This window comes from Argentina silus, assembly GCF_951799395.1.
Source record: "Argentina silus genome assembly, chromosome: 21".
Taxonomy (NCBI): Eukaryota; Metazoa; Chordata; class Actinopteri; order Argentiniformes; family Argentinidae; genus Argentina; species Argentina silus.
Window position 1 is genome coordinate 2,886,065 of NC_139675.1, and position 21,315 is coordinate 2,907,379.

Consider the following 21,315-nt stretch of genomic DNA (forward strand, 5'->3'; position numbering starts at 1 on the left):
GCTGGTATCACACCGAGGACATACTGGAAAAACAATTGACTGATAAATATATTTTCAAAATGACTCCCTGTTCTCGACACTATTTGCTCAACAAACGGCACCATTAGCCCCCAGGGTAGATGTAGAAACACAGGCTAACAAACACACACGATTCAGGTGTTTTAGGCTAAGCAGATGTGTGTGTGTGTGTGTGTGTGTGTGTGTATGTGGGGTGGGGGGGTGGGAGGGGGGGGGCTGTTTGTCTAATTCTTTACATCAAATTTTGACTTGAGTGTTGACGGCATGGTTTATGATATAATCGGTTTCTTATCTCATTAGGCCACACAGCCTTCAGTTTAAGGCCAACAAAATAAGCTTTTCCTCAAGGGAGTGGGGAGGTGTCCAGTTACGTAACTTCTTGAGAGTATTTGTCCATTTCGGCGCCCCGTTTTTGGCTCGTGAGCACTAACTATTGGCTGTAATTCGACAGCAATCCTGTAGCATCTCTTTAAGAGGACTTGCATAGTGAAGCTGTGGTGCCTAATGGGTTAATGCTATACAGTCAGGCATGGGATTGGCAGAATTATCAGTTGTTTTAGCTGCTATATCCGCTATATAAAGAAATTGGACATTGTTTTTCCTCGGGAGTAATTCCTTGAATCACTCGACCTTGTTGAAGTGTCTGGTAAGTGTCTGACTGTGTCTGCTGGAACTGTCTTCTGATCTATTTTTGGGCCAAATCGTTTTGACATAGTTAATCTTCGATTTGGCCTTGCTGTATGAATCTACTCCGCTCTAAAGAGACTGCTTATGATCCATCATTTCAAATGTATTTATTTACAGCTTTCAGCCGAGGCACATAAAAATGAACGAGAGAAAAAAGGATGCAGCTCAGAGACAGTCAATGTTGCTTTGGGCTTATTGTTTATAACTTGGGAGATATTACTGTTCATAATCAATCCATTGCAGACTTTTCAGACTCAGTTTATTACTTCACATTTCATACTTCAGATGCTACTGGCTCCTAATATAGAGAGTCAGGAATAATCTGTCTCGTGATAGATTGTAGAGTCAGGAATAATCTATCTAGTGATAGATTGTAGAGTCGGGAATAATCTGTGATGGATTGTAGGGTCAGGAATAAGCGGAGGTTCGTTATTGTCTTTTTTTTTATTCAGTTTAAACTCTGATGGTTTAAAATGGTTGATGGTTTGTGTCACCTCATTGCTCACACTCTTACCAGCTGTCTGGGTTACATGAGTTTGAGTTAAAAAATGAGAGCTTGAGTTAAAAAATGAGAGCTTGAGTTAAAAAATGTCCATACATGTCTTTGGAATGCTTTTCACTGAAGTACAATGCAGTGGCCAGTTGCTCTGTATTTCTGTTTTTGTTTTTTTGTTTTTTTTCATTTCCTGTTTAAATTACTTTTGATTTCTAAGCTAAACTGCTCAAATTTCTTTCATCAAATATTCAATATCTGGGCTTGATACAAAATTCAGTTGTGAGAAATACATATATAGTCAAGATAACAACAAGCTTTCTTTTATTCTTTCATGTTGATGATGTCATGTCCCACTCATTGACTTATTTCCATTTTCCTACTTTAGGGAATTACACACGGACAGTGTTTAGGAGTCTACACACCAGCTTTCAACTTTGGATCCCGTGAAGTACTAGGAGTCTGCTGGAAAGTGAGTACAATACAGGATGGGAACGAACCCCAAAAGGACAGTTACAGTCCAGATGGTGCCTCAGCTGGCTGAGGTGGACGCTCTGGGGAACAAGGAGACTAACGCCAACTGGGCCAAGGATCCCAATCTGAACCTCACCCAGGATCACTCTACCCCCACCTCCACCCCTACCCCTACAGAACACACGCAAGACAACATCAGCCTGACCACCTCTAACACCAACGCCACCTCTAGGACCCCGACGGCGGGCCAAGGAGAGCCACTGGGTGGGGGTGGGGTGTCCAACGTCAACGCCCCCCTCCCTGCCAATGGCGACCGGGGGAAATCGGAGCTTGTGACTGGAGGAGAGAAGCAGCAGGCGCCATGTCGAGGTGTGGGAGAGGCGGGAGCCGTCCAGAGGGACGACAACGCTAACGTGAGCGCATTAACCGCCGCCTCCACAGAGGAGGAGAAGGATGTCTGTAAGGCCGGCCTGTCGTCCGCTGTTGCGTCGTCAAAGGTCGACACGAAGACGAATGACTGCAGAGACAAGGGACCGGGCGGCCCAGGGGAGGGCTGTGCAGAGCCCACAGCCACAGCGAAGAGCACAGGGGCGTCCACAGCTGAAGAGTCACTGGCGAAGGACGGCAACAAAGACATTGCTCTTCCGAATAATCAAAAGCCCAACCGGGCCTCTGATCTGGAGCACGCCGCCTCTGAAGTGCACGCGTCTAAACGTGATAAGGGGGCCGTGGGTTCTGAGGCTGCCACAAAGGACCCTCCACCACCGCTACCCTTGAAATCAAAAAAGCTCGATAATAATAACTCCGAGAGGCTCTCGTCAGGTCCCGCCAACACCACCACCACCACCACCAGCACCAGCACCTCAGAATCAGAGCTCTCCTCACAGGTATCAAAAGCAACTGCTCCCGAAACGGAATACAAAGCGGCAGAGCCGTTGCAGCGGGAAAAGAGCGAGGAGGCTGCGGCTGTGCCAGCCGTCCCCACTGCCATGCCTCCATCGGAGAGCCGAAAGGCAGACGCTGGGCTCACACATAAGGAATCATCAGATAAGCCCTCAAGTCCCGCTCATCCCGAGACGGATTTAAAACCTCCGGAAAACACACAGCTATGCTTAGATAAACACCAGCCTCAGGCGTTACAGAAGGACTCCTCCTCCTACGCATCTCCCCAGGCCCAGCGGAGCCAGTTGGCCCAGGTCCACATCCAGGCACAGGTGGTCGATGAAGCGATCCAGACTGCCCCCGGCTTGGAGGAGAAGCAGAAACCCCACTGTAAACTCTACAGGGAAGCCTCCACCATGACCTCCACCATGACTCCCACTCCCACCCATAACAAGCAGTGCCAGGATGTTGAGGTGCAGGCAGTGGCTAATGTATGTAGCCGGGCCGTGTCCACCAGCCCCAGCCTGCTTCCGCTAGCTCCCCTGCACAGGCCCAGCGTGGGCCACGCCACCCAGAGGGAGGAGGCAGAGAGCCTGGCCGTAGTCTGCCAGGTGGATGGGGTGGGGGTCCGTCCACTGGTGCCCTCACAGATCCACATGGGCACCTGCCTGCCCCCTGCCCCTGCCAACAACGCTGATCTCGGGCCAGAGAGTCTCACCCTGGAGGCTGGGTTGTTGTGCTCCAGTCAACCCGCCGGGGTGGCTCTCCATACAGAGGCTACGGCGGCCCTGCAGCAGGATGCTAGGCTAGGAGCCAAGCCCAAGGAGCCAGGCACAGCGCTATGCAACATCCAGAAAGGGATATCACCATTACAGCCTGTCTACCAGATCAACATTGAGCCGTGCGGCCAAAATGAACAAGTTGCCAACGCTAGTCACCATCGAGGGCAGGCGGCAGATGCCCAATGCAAACCCTGTGCAGCAGAGGAGAAGAAACCTACGGTGTCGGAAACGCCAGCTCGGCCAACGCAAATGCAGCATGCCAAGCCCCCCGCTGCTCGAGCTTCCTCCTCACAATTAGAATCTCCCCCCTCGGCAAGCACTGAGAGCAAGCCCAAATCCAAATCCGAGGCTACCGCTGCTCCTCCTCAGCCAGCAGCCTCCTCAACCCAGCCCGGCAAAGACCAGGCAACATCCAGGAGAACGGAAGACTCCAAACCCAAGTCTTTGCTGTCTGGCTTGCTGACGGGCATCACAAAGGACTTCAGCAAAAAGGACCCAGGAAAGTCCGCCTCGAAGAAGCAGAAGCTGGAGCCGAATCGGAAACAGGGGGATGACGAGGACGAGGGAAAGCCCAGGGTGAAGAGCGTTCACGACGTGCTGTGGGACGAGCAGGGGATGACCTGGGAGGTCTACGGGGCCTCCGTGGACCCAGAATCCCTGGGCTTCGCCATCCAGAGTCACCTGCAGTGTAAGATCAAGGAGCAGGAGAAGAAGATCATTGCTCAGACTTCCATCAAGAAGTCCATATCGGCACCGGCAGACTCGCCCCCGGGAAAGGGCAGGAAAAACAAGAGGAGGCAGCAGAGCGTTATCAGGTCACTGCTGCAAAATGTCAGACGGCCCAACTGCTGCGCCCGCCCCCCCCCTTCCTCTGTGCTGGAGTGAGATGCAAGGTTAGCTTAGCTTGTCTGCTGCCTCCCCCATAAGCCAAGTTGTTGATCTGTCCCTATCCCCGTTCCCTAGTGATGGATCTGATGTCAAGCAGCGCATGGGGAGCTTTCCCTAAACGTACTGATGGAATGTCGTGGTATACACTGCTGTACACTACATCTAAGTCCCTTAGATAAGGTTGGTGATCAAAAAGAGAGGGAGAAAAAGAGAGAGAGAGAGAGAGAGGAGACACAAAAAGCAAAAAAACGAAACATGAACAACTGTTAACTTATTTTTTAGAAATAGACGATATTATAAAGAGCGAGAAGAGTTTAAAACAGTATTTAAAAATGAAAAATGGCAATAATATCTAGTGAAATGCATGTGTGTTAGTACTAAATAATTGACAGTCGTACAGTATGAACCCCCCACCCCCCACTATGAAGTCCAGATCTATAGAATACATGGTACTGATCAATTGGGGGTACATATGTTACTGTCAATACATTATTAACTTTTTGCAAAATTCTTGTGCAACTAAAACCCTATTAAGTTGACTTCACAGTGCAGTCGGTGCATTTTGGTATTTGAGGGCGTATTGATCCTCTTTATTTATATAATGAATATTGTTTTTTGTTTTTTTAATTTTGCAAATTTTATTTTGAATGGGTTCTTATTTTGTCTTGATAAAGAAAAGAAAAAAACCTCTGCTGTGCTCGTTTCTGTGTGTCGTAAAACAACAACATTGGGCCTGTGTGCATTTAGGTACTCTGTTTAACCTCTGTTCTCTTTTGTTTTGTATTAAAAAAGTAACTAAGGTAAAGCAAAACACGTCTGTTGTTGTTGTTGTTGTTGTTGTTGGTAATTAGGATCTCTTTAAGCCTATTATCTGGCATCTCTTCCAACGGTCCTTGAAGATAAAATGACGATCTTTTTCTCAGTTGTTTCAAGCAGGGATGCATGAAATGGTTTCCTACATTGTCAGTTCCACAGCTCCGGTCTGTGCTTGAGAAGCTGTGAAGGGCTTTTTACAAACAGTATTCCAACCGACTGACCCGAGGCAATGCAAATGACTGAGAGAATGAATGTATTTGTCATGGGAAGCTACTGTATCATCTCTCCACCAGTCCGTCACACATCTAGTATTTCACCTGTATGCCGTCTTCATAGTCCAGCCGTGTCTCTTATTGAATTTGTCTTTTTAATCCTGTTTTTCTTTGTGTATGGGCTGGTTTCTCAGACTCAGATTAAGCCTGGTCCTGGATTAAAGTCCATAAAGCCATGTTCACTAGAGAATCTCCATTGAGATTGTTTTTTTTATGTCCCAGCGCAGTCTTACCCTGGGTCTGGTAAACCACCCCTTTATGTTTGTATGGAGTCATTGAGAGTAACAAAACTGAGATCTTAAAATAGTTCAGTCTGGAACACGCGCGTCTAAATTCAACTATTTATTGAATATAAAATGGTTATATAATGAGGGTTGGCATATTTTGATGGTTCCGCTCTTTTGAGAGCTCCCTGCCTGGGAGTTATAAACTACTACAACACATATATGTATATTACATGGCAGGGAGCCTATACATATGTCACTGTATAGGCTCCCTGCCATGTAATATAGATCCAGACAGAGCAGAACCAAAGCAGGTGGAGGCTGGGGCAGGTGGTGGTGGGAACAAAAACAATAGCACTCATAGCCTAGTAACGACCAACAGTACCAGCGACAATATATAGGCTACACAGAGGTGTGTAGTCCTATCACTTAAATAGGCCACCGTATCAATGCGGAGCATGATTGTGTCGGGTGTAAACAGCTGATCTGTCACCTGACACACGGCTAGCACTGACTTAGAGCGTCCTGCCTGAACTAAGCTTCCTTCATTTTACAACCCTGCAGGAAACCGCTGCAGAGGGAAGCCTGAAATCATCAGGGACCATGTTCAGTTATCAGCAGAAAGGGAACAAAAGAGGTTGTGCGCGTGTGTGTGCGTGTGCGTGTGTGTGTGTGTGCGTGCGCGTGTTTGTGTGTGTGTGCGTGCGCGTGTGTGTGCTCTTTGTAATGGAGAGATTCCCTGTCTGTTCAAATGAATGAGTTAATGTTCTGTGTGTACCACTGCTTTCTCCCGAAAGGATGTCCTTGATACAGTGGTGAAATTGACCAAAGCATAAATGAGTGTGTTGCCTATATTATTCAAGCCACTTTACCCTTCCTAATACCTTATTAAATAGCCCATGCTTATCAGAGCTAGGACAAAGGACTCACATAAAAATTGGACACATCAAACATTTTGCAGACAGTGGAAACATAAGTGCCATCAAAGACTTATTTCAAATTCAAAACCAGTTCATTTTCATAACTGCCAACGGCAATCTGGACTATTTTTGGAATGAAGTGTTTTTGTTGTTTTTTGTTGTTGTCTGGATTTCAGTTTTATTCGGATTAAGCACATTAGCATTGCAGACTTATTGTATAGACTAAACAAATCAAGAAAATGCATTTTCAGGGTTTTTGGATTAATTCCATAGAAGATTCCAGCACTTGAGGGGTAAAAAAAACAAGCACATTCCTAAATCAGCTAAGTGAAGTTGAAGGAAGTGGAGGAAATGCATTAAGGATCTGTCTACTCGTGTCCATGTTAATGTGGAGTCTATTTTAAAATCAGATACATCATTTTAGGGAATTAGAAATGGCTCCTTCTATAACTTAAAGCAAAAAAGAAAAATCATTAAGAATAATTAAATTATTCAATGTTTGAAACTACCAAAAAAACCTGGTTCCACATAATATACAGTACCTCTTGCTGTGAGGAATATTTCTAGCCACACTCATTTGTTTGAGGATTAAGGCTAAATTGCTGTGTTCAGTATACCCTGTGATGCACTGATTCCAAAGGGCTGTGCTGTCATTTTTACAACAAGCGTGTCACTTCCTGTAAATATCATTCAGTTGTTGGCTGAGACAGTACAATAGCTTCTCTCACCGCTGTACTGATCACAGTGGGGTGCTTGGGTGTCTGGGAGATTCCGTTTCCCCTACACGCACGCACACACACACACACACACACACACACACACACACACACACACACCTCTATACTCTCCATCACCCTGCTATTCAAGGTGCAACCAGACAATCATCTGTTACTGATTGAAGGGGGTGCCACAATGAAGTGCATCACCAGCCAATTTTGTTGTTTCGTGACCTCTTGGAGGAGATGTATTGAATTTGGCCACCGGTGTACAGACTCAGCGCAACCAGCCCCTCCATCTCCTCCCTCCCTACCCTTTAACAGAGACAATGCACAATAATCCCGCTTTCAGACAATACCGACTTGTAACAGTGCCAGAGTTGGCTAAATAGCTAACCCCCATAGTTCAATGCAGCACCAGTCCAGTCCCTCAGCCTGAATTCCAACTTCCTCATCCGAGCTTTAATTAGCTGTGTTTCAATATTTAATGTCACCCTCGCTCCCTGTGTCGCTGTGTCTGGTTCATTTGGATGTGCAGATTAGATTTGGACCAGGGTGATGGGTAACGCAGGGGGAGATTCATCCCAAATGACAGGTCATACAGAGAGGGAGATGGCTCTGAGACTTGAGAGATTATGCCTCCCACTGTCACTATGAGGACCCCCCCCCCATTCAGTCAGGTTTCAGTATTCTTATCGCATGCATCGTCTTAGGCGGTCTAATGACATCGTGTGGCGGTTTGAATATTCAGGACCGTGTGAAATGATTCAAAGGTACAATGTAATATTGATGTTAAATTCCTCTTGGACAGATTTTGTAAAACTGTGGTTACTCTGCATGTTGACGCATATTGGAGGTGATTAATTAGTAATTGCAGTTAATGTTAATAATGTACAATAATGTACAATGTTGTCACTGGAGTAGTCCCAGTACAGAATTAACACGCTGTGTCAGTTTAAAAGCATCTCCCATGTAAAGTGTTTCCAAATAGACTAGCCCTCCCAAGGAAACTCCCCAGACAGAATACATGCTAAATGCTAACGCTAACACTGAAACCCTGTACAGGGAAGCACCTGCCCCCCAGTCAGAGGTGGTAGTACAGCAGCCCTAGGGGCTCTCCTGATAGGGACATAGATGGCTTGGAGCAATGGTAGTAGTGGTAAAGGCTGCTCCATTTCAGCTCGAGGGGAACAGTGGTGCAATGCGTAGAGAGATTTTATAAAGCACTGGGATAGCATCAGGAGCGCTTGGGGAGTGGTTTGGTAGATGGCTGCATCTCAATGCATGATGAACGCCGTCTTTCGAAATACCTGACTGATGTCGAAAAAGGTCATTTTTGTTTGTTGGGGAATGAATCCTGGTGTTCTGTCACAAGAAATGTAGGGAGAGGGATCTGGGTTAGGGTTAAGGGTGAGACGAATGGGAAATATCTGCTTAAACAGGGACATTTGACTTGCAGATATCCGTTGATTATTTTTCGAGGGAGAAATGAATTAAGCAGGGAGCCAAAACTTTCTTCTACTGAGAGCCTGTATTCGTAAACAGTTGAGTAATTTATCATCATTAACATTTTAATGTGTTGGTGTGCTTTAAAATATCAAATAATTATGCTCTAGTGGAAAAGATACAATTATATCTGGTATACAGTATGATGTGTGTGTGTGTGTGTGTGTGTGGATAGATCCTTCCCTCTTACAGTTAATAGTCTTCCACTTTCTCCGAGCTTAACTCACGATCCATGATCCTTCTTTGGGCTCTTCAGGGGGTTTGGACTGCATGTTTTTGAGCCACAGTTTATCAAGAGTCCCACTCATGCTCCAGATAAAGTCTTTCCCTCTGAAACATGGTTTAAAACAGTGAAGCTTCCCTCTCTGACCTAGTTAGCTTCATAAACACACGACTGCTACAGTTTAAGCCGCTCTGAGAGAATCCTTAAACCATTACAATGATCAATATCATCATTAAAATCACAGATAATTCCTTTTCCTCTTGATCTTTTTTTCAACATATATCAGCCGTATTCAGACTCAGTCTTGTCACCAGGGTGAGTGTTAATTACTGTTTACTGATTGTATTTGGAGATTGTTTTAAGTTGGTAATCATGAGTCCCTCGTCGTAGCGGGGGATATTGGCTTATGTGCTTCTCGACCTCTTCTTCATGGGTATAACGCTCAGACTTCATACTGTCTGCCTGGTGGAATGAATCACACTTATGTCTGCTTTTCGCTCTCTCTCTCTCTCTCGTTATCCCTCCCCCCCCTCTCTCTCTCTCCCTCCCGCTACCCCCCTCTCCCTCCCCCTCTTTCTCTCTCCCTCCCTCTCTTTCTCCCTCCCCCCCTCTCTCACCCCCCCTCCCTCTCCCCCCCAGCCTCTCTCTCTCTACCTCCCCCTCTCTCTCTGTCTGTGATGATGATGATATCATATAAAAGCACCATAAGCCAGGAACAGCAGGGTGATTAAAGCCTAGCCTCCCCTCTCCGCAGCATCTCTCTGCCAGACCAGACCAGTCTTGGATGTATAGATGCAGCTTCCCCGTGCTAACACAGCCCTTGTGTTTACCCGCTGTTGCGTTACATAACTGCCGGTGCTACAGGGAGGCTCTTCCTCTTGTCCACCGTGTCTGCCCCAGTGGAATAGGTGGCCTACATTTGTTTGCAGTGCAGTGTTAGCCGAGGTGTGTGTGTGTGTGTGTGTGTGTGTGTGTGTGTGTGCTCATGTATCATTTCCATTTCCATTTCCATATCCCCATCCCCCTCTTCTCCAGCATAGGTGGGGCTCTGAGTCTATACCACTGCCTGTACTGTCTCAAACACACACACACACACACACACACACACATACACACACACACAGGAAGGTCACCTTCCATGGCTTCATTAGAGACTGCTTTATTATGGCTGACAGATGTGCCCATAAATCATTGGTCCCCCGGTAGAGTGAGGGCTCAAAAACAAACACGACACTGATTGAGGTGACACACACACACACACACACACACACTCACTGCCTAGTATCTCCCCCCTGACAGACACACAGCCGATAGGTATCTGGTCCCAGATCTGTTGGAGTTTTAGCTGACTCCTCTTCTACAGAACCAGGACCAGGCAAACGATCTCTGTTGCTGGCGTTTCAGTATGCACTGGAGTAAATAACTACAGATGTGTGTGAGTTCTGTTGGCAGGGTTTGGATGTTGTGGTGATTGTACTGAGTGGTGCAAGCTTAGGGAGTTGCAAAGCCTTTTAATGGGTCATCTCACAGACACCTTGGTTTGGCAGGCTCCTCGATGGCAGTTCTCCATGAGGAGTGAAGTGAGTTTCTCCAAGACTTGAAATACCCAACAGCCACCAATGCATACGAGAGCCATGCACACAGATGGGGCGATGCAACGCAACAACATGACGAGTGGTCATTCATTCAGTCAATGGAAGATGGCGACTCGATGAGGCTTCGGGCGATGCGACCCTCTGCGAGGTCGTTCTGGCTAGCGGCGTGACTAGATAGAATAGGATCCAGGTCCGTTTTTTTTTTTTTTTTTTTTTTTTAAGAAATGGCCGCCGATGGTGCTAGGCAATGACCAATCAGGACAGAGAAAGGACTCCCTAACGTTTCCTGAATGGTATACAACCATCCTTTTGCTCCGATGCATACTTTGGTTCCTACTGTTTCCGTAGAGAGGTGCTAGCTGGTGCTAGGTTCTAGGTGCTAGACGGCTAGCATTCTGCTAGTAGTGGAGTAGAAACGCCCTCGAGTGACAATCGCTGTATGTGTGTACGCCACTTAAGACTTCACAAGAAATACTTCTGATAATGTCTTGAAGAATTTGGCTCTGTTACAGAACCACAGTATGCCGCTTCAAGAATAATTCACCATTTGTCTTCAATGTTAAAATGCTCCCTGTGGAGAGATAAAAGGCTTCCGTTACATCACTTCTTCCCAAAAGGGAGAGAAATGGAGGGAAAATGAAACAAAATGGAGGGAGAGTAAAAAGCCTTATCTTCTTGAGAGAGATGAGGTTTTTAAACGGCAACTACTGACCGAGTTTGTATCTCTTTTGAACTGAATCCAAAAGCCCTTCATTAGATAAGGACATCGTCATCTTATTCTGTGGAGATTTACCCAATTTGAACATCTTCCTCATCCAACTCATTAGCTTCGACCCCAGGGCCTCCCATATCACATTGTATGCAAATCTGCACCAAAGTTATTTTTAACCTATGACAACCAGATTAGGACCGTGTGAAACAAGATTTAGGTTATTAATGAAAACGGCTTTGGGTTGGGGTTGGGGTTGCCAACTGTCCGTTTTCATTAATGCCCCGCTTCTGCTCTCCAATGACTTTGAGATCCTTCAACTCCCACAATCTGGTCTGATTAAAAGTCAAATCAAACGTTGATTGTCATGGATTCAAAGACCATTCAGTCACAGCTATCTATTGATGCCCCCTTACTGAGAAATACCACCTCTCTGACCTAATAGGTTAGGAGAGGCACCTGGTAAAACGATGACATCAGATGGTGTCCATTATCTCCCGGTATTAGACCCTATACAGCTTCAGCTTAATGTTATGCTCTGAAAGTGACCTACAAATCAGAGCTTAGCATATGAAAGCCCCAATGGTTAACGATGGCTCTATTCTTATATGAGTGCCAGTTGGTGTGGTTGCAGGAATTTAATTTATCAATGAGGACAATTCATCCAATGGGGATATTTTGATACAGGGGCTAGAATAACCATTCAGATGCTTTGGTGTAATATGCACAGTGTAATCTATCTTTTTATGTTTAGCAAGGAGAGTAACACAACTTAGGTGACTATTTCAATTCTGTCTAAACTTCTACCAAGAACTAAAATACTTATTTTTCTTTAAATGCAGATTTGTGCTTTATTTAAGCTTTAAGCGTTACAGCACGGTAATGCAATGTAGCAATAAAGTAATTTAAGAAAGTAATAAAATAAAAGGAATAAAAGGAATAAAATAAATAAAATAAATAAAATAAATAAAATAAATAAAATAAATAAAATAAATAAAATAAATAAAATAAATTAAAGTAAATAAAAGGAATAAAATAAATTAAATCTTACCCTATCTGTCCCTACTCTGTCTAACTTAGTATAAATGTATAGAGGCTCCATCCAGCATCGGCATTTGTGCAACCACCGAATACTCTCGGTGCCTCTGTCAGCCCCGCTGATTTCTCCGGAGTAGCACCGTGCCCTCAGCCGGGGGGCTTCGACGACTCATGCTTCCCAGTACAAGTGAAGCGGTAACTCAACCTCCAGCAAGCCTTTTAACAGAGTCTCGACCACAGACAGTTATGGGCAATGCCAACTACTGAGAGGGTGAGGGCTAAGTCTCCAGGTAGCTAAGAGGAAGCCTACTCCGATACTAACAGCCATCCAGGCATGGGGGCTTCCAAGTCTCCCCAGAGAGGACTTTGGTCATGTATACCCCGATTGGGCTAGATCTCCTGGTCTTTAGGGATCCGTCCTCCGTGGGGTCATATGGAAATGCCTCTTGAGATGCTCCTGTCATCCCACTTTATACCTATTCTCCGGACCTGGACTCCTCCTGGTAGGTGGAACACTTTTCCCCTACCAGACTTCTTTCTCCTTCCCCACACCATACTTGGGCATACCTTCCCCTGTTCTGGAAAGTATCTTAGGTGGATGTTACACCATATTTGGGCATACCTTCCCCTGTTCTGGAAAGTATCTTAGGTGGATGTTACACCATATTTGGGCACACCTTCCCCTGTTTGTACAGTACCCTCCAGATAAGGCCCACGTCCCAAGGCCATTCACCTCTCTCTCCCTACCAAACTTGAATACAGATCAACACTTCAATCATCATTTAATCATAAAACAAACTTCAACATCAACCATTAAACATGTTAAACACATTTCAATTATTAGTCAATCTTGAATCACTCTGTTAGGTACTCAACTTCAAACATTAAACATGTTAAACACATTTCCACACTAATCATTCTGTTAGGTACATTTGAAACATTAAATGTATTAAAACATGTACTGTTGGTTATATTTGAATGGTTACATTTGCTGTTACTTTATTAGCTACATTGGAATAGTTATATTTTGATGTTGTATCATTAGTTATTTAGTATATCCTATTGATGACACTTGATTTTACTTCAGAACATCATTACTCCACACAGGCCTGTCGAGAGCCAGGCGTTGCAGGTTGAGGGAAGTCCATATCTTTCGACACCATATTTCCCATTCGTTTGGAATTTTTTTAGGCACGCAATTGGATCTACACAGCAGATGACGTGGGACAAAGACTAATTTCACCATTAGACCACTTTTGAGTGCTGAAACTATCTGACAAACTTTGATTTTGGAGTGAACTTTAAGCAAGATGGCCTCACTTCTACCTCCGATAACAACTCACACCTCCACAGTTTATTCCCCTTCTATGGTGAAATAAATATCTAAGGATTATGATTGCAGATTACCACTGCAATCTGCTCAAAATCATGATAAGGGCCTCAGTTAATGTTTATGGGAGCTTGTAAATGGCACTTGCACTGTTATCAATGGGTAGATCCTGTAGCGAGAGCTGATGACAGCAGAATGGTGCTCTCTGCCACGAATTACAATCCCATTGACGGTACAGGCTGTATGGCAGCGTTGGCCAGAGTAGGACTCTTGTTTCATGGCTACCCTGGATCAAAAGACAGGATCCGAGGCCTGTTTCTATCGGATCGGCCAAACAAATACGCCGTAATGCAACGTAACAAAGCACCTTGAGAGAGACCCTTAGTCTTATTACACTCTGTTAATTAATTGGCAGGTAGTGTTTGGCTACTCATAGGGGACTTAGATTAAATTCAACAACATGTCCCTCTGGAGGGACCCAGTCCATTCCTCCTCCTTTAATCAGATCCATCGCTAATGCTAAATGCTATCGGCACTTGGGCCACATGAAGGAATTAAACCCACCAGGAGTGTTCCCTTGATACATAAATCAATTAGGAAACATTGGCAATGATTGCAGTGCATTGTATGAAGGACCCCTCTCTACTTAACTGCAGATGTTGAGGCATTAAACGTTTCGAAACGGGGGATTTGGGTGCAGTGTTGATATGAAAAAGGCAAATGTAATGCTCTGAACTGGACTGGGCCAATACATTATAGTGCAAGTTTGTAGGTGAATGTATCTCTTGCCGACACCATCATACCACTAGCCTCTACTGAAGCTGTGTCATGAAGATTTAGGAACATAAAACAATGAAATCAACGCTCATTGTCGTTTCCTCACATACAGTACAATATGTTTTATGATTCAACATGTTTTATGACCTCCACGACGTCACGGACTCTCTCCTTAGTCTCACAAAGATGTCGATAACTTGATAAATCCAAAGGACTTACACACACACACACACACACACTCACTGATACACCCACGATTGTAGCTAGGTAATAATCATAAGAACTCCATCATAAGATCTCCACCACTGTGATCAGCATGAGTGAGGAACAGCTGAACAAGCCACCCAGCAGGTCCCGGGGTCTGTCTTCCCTGGAGAAGACCCTGATCCTGCTCTTCGTCATCCTCACCGGAGCCTGCATCGGCCTGGTGATCATTTACTTCACTGAGAAGAAGGCAAACTCTCCCATCAATGGTGAGTAGTATTTAAACTATGAGGGTTGGGAGTCAATTACATTATTTTTTCAATTACATTTTTTTCAATTACAATTATTTTTTCTATATACATATATTATTTTGTTCACTTGATGCAAGGTGAATGGTTTGAAGATGGCACCTTTGTTTTCCACGAGGATTTTCTGTCTGTCTAATCGAATTTCACTTAACTTGTTTGCATTGAGTGAATTCATACCTAAATTCACCACAACAATCTAAATCAGGTTGTTGCAAGGTGCAGTCGAGTTAAAATGGAACACCTGCACACCTTAAGTGTAACTACTTTAAACATTTTCCACTTTCCACAGCTAGTTGCTTTATTCATCCCCTAGAATATTACAATGGCTGTAGTTCACCCAAATTACAAAGTCACATATTTTGTTCATTACCTTGAAAGGAGTCTCTGAACAAGGGCAGACTTCAATTTGTACTGGTTCTGTTTATCTGGGATAAAAGCCGCCACTAATTGCTAACTGATAGCATCTTTAACCAGACACGAATGGAGGCACAGGTAGGGCTTTTTTTTTCATCATTCAACATCACTAAAAAGAGGTCAGAGTAGAAAAATGGCAGCCAATCACCGATCATCACCGATTTTCACCTCAACCAATCAACCGAATAACTTCTCTCGCGACCGTCTTTGATTGGCTCCTGGCCTGGCGCTTGCCGACCTTGGCCACGCTGTTGTTGAATGTTATGCCTGAACCGTCTCAGTGCAGACTGACTCATAAACCATTATTTATGACGTTGTATAGTATTTAAGATGGAAGCCTATCTGGTCAACTCGACTGTTGGTCGTTGGTGAATGTTTGCTGACTCCTCACATGGATGAGAGCACAAAGCTTTTGTTGGTTTTGTGTCATAGTACTTGCTTATGTATCATCATGCTCAACTGCACTTTCTTAGCCCAGGGCTGTCTATAACCCCAGGGCCGTCTATAACCCCAGGGCCGTCTATAACCCCAGGGCCAGCTCACCCTCGACTCACTTTTGTTAATTAATCCTGGGCTCTTCACCGTTGTGTCATTCTGGGTTCTTGGCAAGGGGTTATCAGTCCTAAGCCACACATGTTTCTTATCAGCAACTGATAAGTGCTGTTTCACAACACTTCCATATTTGTCCCTGGGCTCCAACTGCACACCGCTGTCACATACTAAGCCCTTTACTGCCAAAAATGCAGAATACTCTGAAGAGAATATTCCTCCCGTTGAGAGTGAGGGCGTCCGCTGTAGTTAGGGCTGGAGGTGGAGTTGTTCGAGAGGGTTCTGGCGTCTTCGTGCTACCTCTGTGATGTGATGTGTCAGCGATGTTCTCTGCCACCGGCTAAACCGTCTGTGGGGCAGACTGACAGGCCGAGATGTAGTCGGGGAGAATCGGAACACCACCACGCCAGGCAAGGGTTCTTGACGTGGTGGAACGTCTATAGAAAGTCTCCTGGGAACAGAATAGGGGAACGTCTATTGGTCCTCTCAGACATCTGCGTCTCGCCCCCGGCCAATCAGGGATGTCGTATGCCTGACAGACATGTGGTCTGACCGGACCTGTCGTCTGTGGCTGCTGTTGCTGTCATTGATTTCTCACCCCAGTTCTGTTCAGTCTATTAGATGATTTATAGATTGATTGATTGATTGATTTAGGGACTACAGTGACGCTCCAAGCATTGTGTTGAGGGGTTTGAGTAATTTATTTTTCAGTGCAGTGTCACCCTGAAGAGAATAATAATAAATGTATAAAAAAAAACTGTCATTCGTGCTAAATCTTTTACATAGTATATTTGAATCATTCAGTTTTATCTGTTTTCATCCTTTATGATATGATCTTGTCGGAGTTTGCCCTCACAGAATTTAAAATTGTGCCAAATGTCTCCTGCAGCAAAACGGGAGAGTGTTAGAGAGAAGAATACTTTAATTATCCATCACGCAGGGAAACGGAAATTCATCTTTTGGCATAACCCCCCTGAGACACACATACACGTTCCGGTTTGCTGGCCAGCCCTCCTAACCTCAAGGCTACCCGCTGCCCCCGTTACTGAGCGAGAAAAATGGAGGGAGGGCGAGCCATGAAAAAACGGCTATTTGAGTCTAAGATTTAAAAAGTCTCGGTTGTTTTTGTCTTTCTGACAAGTTGTCAGACATTATCCCTTCGGATCACAGATAAGGAACACAGATAGATAGGAACAGATAATAATATCTGGGATCAATGTGTTTCTGAGAGATATGCAGATTATGCACGGTTCATAGTTTATGCACGGTCATAGTTTTGTGCTGGAGGAAGACATATTGCTCATGGGCTGCTGACTTCATCCTCCCCCCACCATGGTCAGTAAAGACACAGACCAGCTTTGAAGCGTAAGTATAATTAGGTTTCCCCTGAGGCCTACTGGACAAAGGCCATCCGAGGGAAATTAATCGACCCCCTACGAAGACCTTTCTGTTAAACAAGTGGTTAACCTCTGGCTGACTCTGGCCGGCTCTGGCTGACTCACAGATGACCATCGTGTGGGAAAAGATCTCCAAGGTCCTCCTGAGCCTTTATGCGCTGCTTGTGCCCAAATCTCAGGATAACTGCGATTCTCAACAGAAAAACAGAAAATTCCTTACTAGTTCAGTGCCTTGAGATGAACTTAAGAATAGCGTGTGATGACTCATGTTTTCTTCTATGGTATCAGGTTTGTGTGATGACTCATGTTTTCTTCTATGGTATCAGGTTTGTGTGTGAATCATATTTGCAGATAAATCATGTGTGGGAAAAATGGAACCAGGGCATATTTGATGTCTAGAAAAAACTAAACTAATTTCGTGAACTCTGAGACTTATTCTGTGAATATACTACACAATGTACGTTGCACAAGACAATGGACACTTATGACAATTCCCAAATGCTGGCTAGATCGGCACCAAGGGTTCAAACAGAAACGACACCATCTTTTCTTTACACCTGCAATCAATCAGCCCAGCTTATCGGTGGCAGGAGGCTTTGAACACTCTCCTCGATGAAGGGTATTTAATGCTCAAGTGGCAATCACACTTGGAGTTCGGGTAACCGTTCTTGGATGTCGGACTTGATAACTGAGACAACCATAAATGATTACTCTTGCGAGTTATCTTGATCCCGAACCTAAGACAGGAACCCTCTATCTGTCTCGTGTACTCTGATTGAATCCATTTCGACCCCAATCAGACTTTTAGATTTTATTTCTTATTTTGTTCGTCTTCGCTGGGTGAAACCTGCCGGGACCAGGACACAGCGCGCCTCCTTTTGAGAGCAAACGGGATTTAATGATAATTCGAACCCGACGTTATCTCTCCTAATCGGATAAACGCGGCCACGGTCCGATTCAGACCCCGACACTTCTCAAAGTAATATCAACAACTAATGCCTCTTTCTTCCTATTTGACACGATGTTACTCTGTAGATTGTGTTTAGTTAATTGCACTAACTAATTGAGTAAGATCACTTACTGTTTGCCCTTCTTTTCATTGGCTCTCCCCCTCCTCCTTCACTTATTGTATTACCATTGTGTTATTGGTGACAATGACCCGGTCAGATCTTCTGAGAAGATCCTAGTTTCCCCAAAAATAATGGGTGGTGGCCCGATTTACTTACTCTAATTAAGATACAAGTCCTTAATTAAATATAATAGACTGGCTGACATTTTCTACAGTACACTGGTTCCAACAAACAGAGCACAAAATTGCAAACTCCCCACAACAAGCCATGATGTGTTAATAACACTACATCTCCCATGGTGCCTGTGGCCCCGTTATCTAAATGTCACATCATATCTCTTACCGTACAATAATGTGTGTTATCCATCTCTCTGTCAGAAATTGACAGCCCTGGGAGGACAGACCGATGGACGGACGGACGGACAGGCAGGCACAGAGACAGAGAGACACACAGGCAGGCAGGCAGACAGACAGATGGATGGACAGGCAGACAGACAGCACTCAACATCACATCTCACTTTGGGAATGATGCATAATAGAAATGCAAGTGTGCACTCTGTCTCTCTGCCCTCCCCCTCCCTCTGTCTCTCTCTTGTTCTTTCTCTGTCTGTTTCTCTCTCCCCCTCCCTCTGTCTCTCTCTGTCTGTCTGTGTCTGGCTGGCTGGCTGTCTGTCTGTCTGTCTCTCTCTCCCCCTCCCTCTGTCTGTCTGTCTGTCTCTCTCCCTCCTTTCTCCTCTCTCTCTCTGTCTGTCTGTCTGTCTGTCTCTCTCTCCCCCTCCCTCTGTCTCTCTCTCTCTCTCTCTCTCTCTTTCTCTCCTTCGCACCGCTCCTCTTACATTTCAATAGTAGTTCATGACCCCCCCCCCGCCCCCCCCCCCCACAAGTATTATTCACTAGATTCTTACACAAGCCTGCTGCCTGCACTCTGACCTGGAGAAGCAGAGTCTGACAGTAAACGAACAGCTCTCCACACCACAACGTTCGTACGAAGAGGGGGGGGGGTGATGGGCCTTAGACGTCATGAATATCTCTACTTTAAAAAACACCTTTTACAGTTGATACAACTGTTATCTATGCAACTGTTTTCCCAGCATAGACACCTCAACCAACTGCCTCTCCTCTTCCGTCTCCTACCAAACAGATACACAATATAACACAATATAACAGTATTATAATAGTAATATAACAGTAATATAACACAATATAACAGTAACGACATAATAATGAAAACAACATGATTCAGCCTGTGACAAATTAGATTTTCCAGAGGAGTGATGTTATTAAACACAGCTGTTACCCTGCTCACATCTGCTTCAACATCATCTGGGGAAATGCTGTTGACAACATCAGGGGAGGCCGGTGGAGGTAGGAATCAGAGGACGGGGCTCATTGTAATGCATGGGAACGGAATGAGGAATGAGGTCCGTTCCCTATTCCGTTCCATGCATTACAATAAGCCCCATTCTCCGATTTCTACCTCTGCCGGCCTCCCCAGGTTGACGGAATGAATTCTGTTGTCAACGTACGTCATCTGATTTCTTTTCTTCTTCTCCCCTCTTCCTCGGTGGTGTGCAGGCAACGGGGTGGAATCGGGCTGCGGGGGTCCCCGGCAGCTCACAGGGGCCTCGGGCGAGTTCACCAGCTGGAACTACCCCGGAAGCTACAACAACCGCCAGAGTTGCATGTGGCACATCACGGTGGACCCCGGCAAGGTAGTGAGAAGGGGGGGGGGGTTTGGTTGGTCGGTTGGTTAGTTGGTTATGTTAGTTGGTTAGATCAGATCAAAGAAGGGAGGAAGGAAAGGTTTTTTTCCCCCTCGTCTTTTCCTCCATGATCACAGATCAAAAAAAATAACAACTAAAAAAAAAAACACTTGACAGTTGGAAGTTACACAAATAGACACTCCACGGTTCTTCCTTCACTCTTCAGTGCCCGTAAAGGAGAGGAGACAGGAGGAAAGGAGAGAAACCCCGTTAAGAATGGGGACGCGGCCGTCGTGTGTGGAACAAGGGCTGCTTAGAGGAGATGGAGCGTGAGGTGGAGTGTGACTGATAAATCTGAATCAAAGGGATGCCTGGTCTCTTATTCGTACATAGAGGAGGTAATGATTGGCATATGGGAGGCCTTCAGATAACGGTTGAAATGTCCTATAAATCACATCAATAACTTAAATTAATACTTGATAACAAACTATAAAAGAGACTTGTATAGAGCGAATCAGCCTCAACCGTGACACCCTTCAAAACAGATCACCAAACGGATGAATCTTTCAGAGGAGCGGCTCTTTTGATACGTGTCTGAGCCTTGAGAATGGCAAGCGTAAAGACTGTGTGTGGGGGGGGGGGCGGGGGGACAGACAGACGTGCACAGACTTATGTAAGAGCATGTGCTTTTTTCCAAAGAAGGGCACAAAGTGTGGGGGGGGGGATGTGAACAAAAAACACCATCCAGGAGAGCAGGGCAAAGGTGCAGGATTTTTGTCCCCTTTCGCCCCCCCCCCCCCCTTCCGCCCGTCTGTGTGTGTGTGTGTGTGTGTGTTTGTGTGTGTGTAGTACACGGTACGTGAGCAGCAGCAGAACAGAATACCCGAGGTGTGTTTTAGATCAGTCTGAGACAGGCGGGGTAAACGCAGCAGCAGCACCATGTGACAGATGGCTGTGTTGTGTTCTTTTATTCTCTCGAGCATCGCTCCTCTCCCTCTCTCTCTCTCTCTCCTCTCTCTCTCTCTCTCTCTCTCTCTCTCTCTCTCTCGCTCCAACATCCGGGGCAGCAGAGGAAACAACAATCTGATTTTGCTTTGCCAGCAAGGCTGTCTCTCTCCTGCTCTCTCTCTCTCTCTCTCTCCTGCTCTCTCTCTCTCTCTCCTGCTCTCTCTCTCTCTCTCTCTCTCTCTCTCCTGCTCTCTCTCTCTCTCTCTCTCTCTCTCTCTCCTGCTCTCTCTCTCTCTCTCCTGCTCTCTCTCTCTCTCTCTCCTGCTCTCTCTCTCTCTCTCTCTCTCTCCTGCTCTCTCTCTCTTTTTCTCTC

The 21,315-nt window shown here is 45.4% G+C and overlaps 2 protein-coding genes across 2 annotated transcripts in view; both read left to right on the forward strand.

The window, feature by feature from the left end:
- Nucleotides 1–1,686: 1,686 nt before the first annotated feature.
- gprin3b (GPRIN family member 3b) lies at nt 1,687–4,389 on the forward strand (the record flags this gene model as incomplete). The annotated part of the gene is made up of 1 exon (XM_083692793.1): nt 1,687–4,389. One exon carries the CDS (start codon nt 1,687–1,689, stop codon nt 4,219–4,221), a length of 2,535 nt encoding a protein of 844 aa, XP_083548919.1. The 3' UTR covers nt 4,222–4,389.
- Nucleotides 4,390–14,666: 10,277 nt separating this feature from the next.
- Nucleotides 14,667–21,315, forward strand: part of LOC310820950 (cubilin) — a gene marked incomplete at both ends in the record, with an annotated part of 30,411 nt that continues 23,762 nt past the window's right edge. Inside the window, 2 exons of the mRNA XM_083692794.1 lie at nt 14,667–14,823; nt 19,867–19,998. Of these exons, the coding sequence (XP_083548920.1) occupies nt 14,667–14,823; nt 19,867–19,998 (289 nt within the window). The remainder of the gene's footprint in view (nt 14,824–19,866; nt 19,999–21,315) is intronic.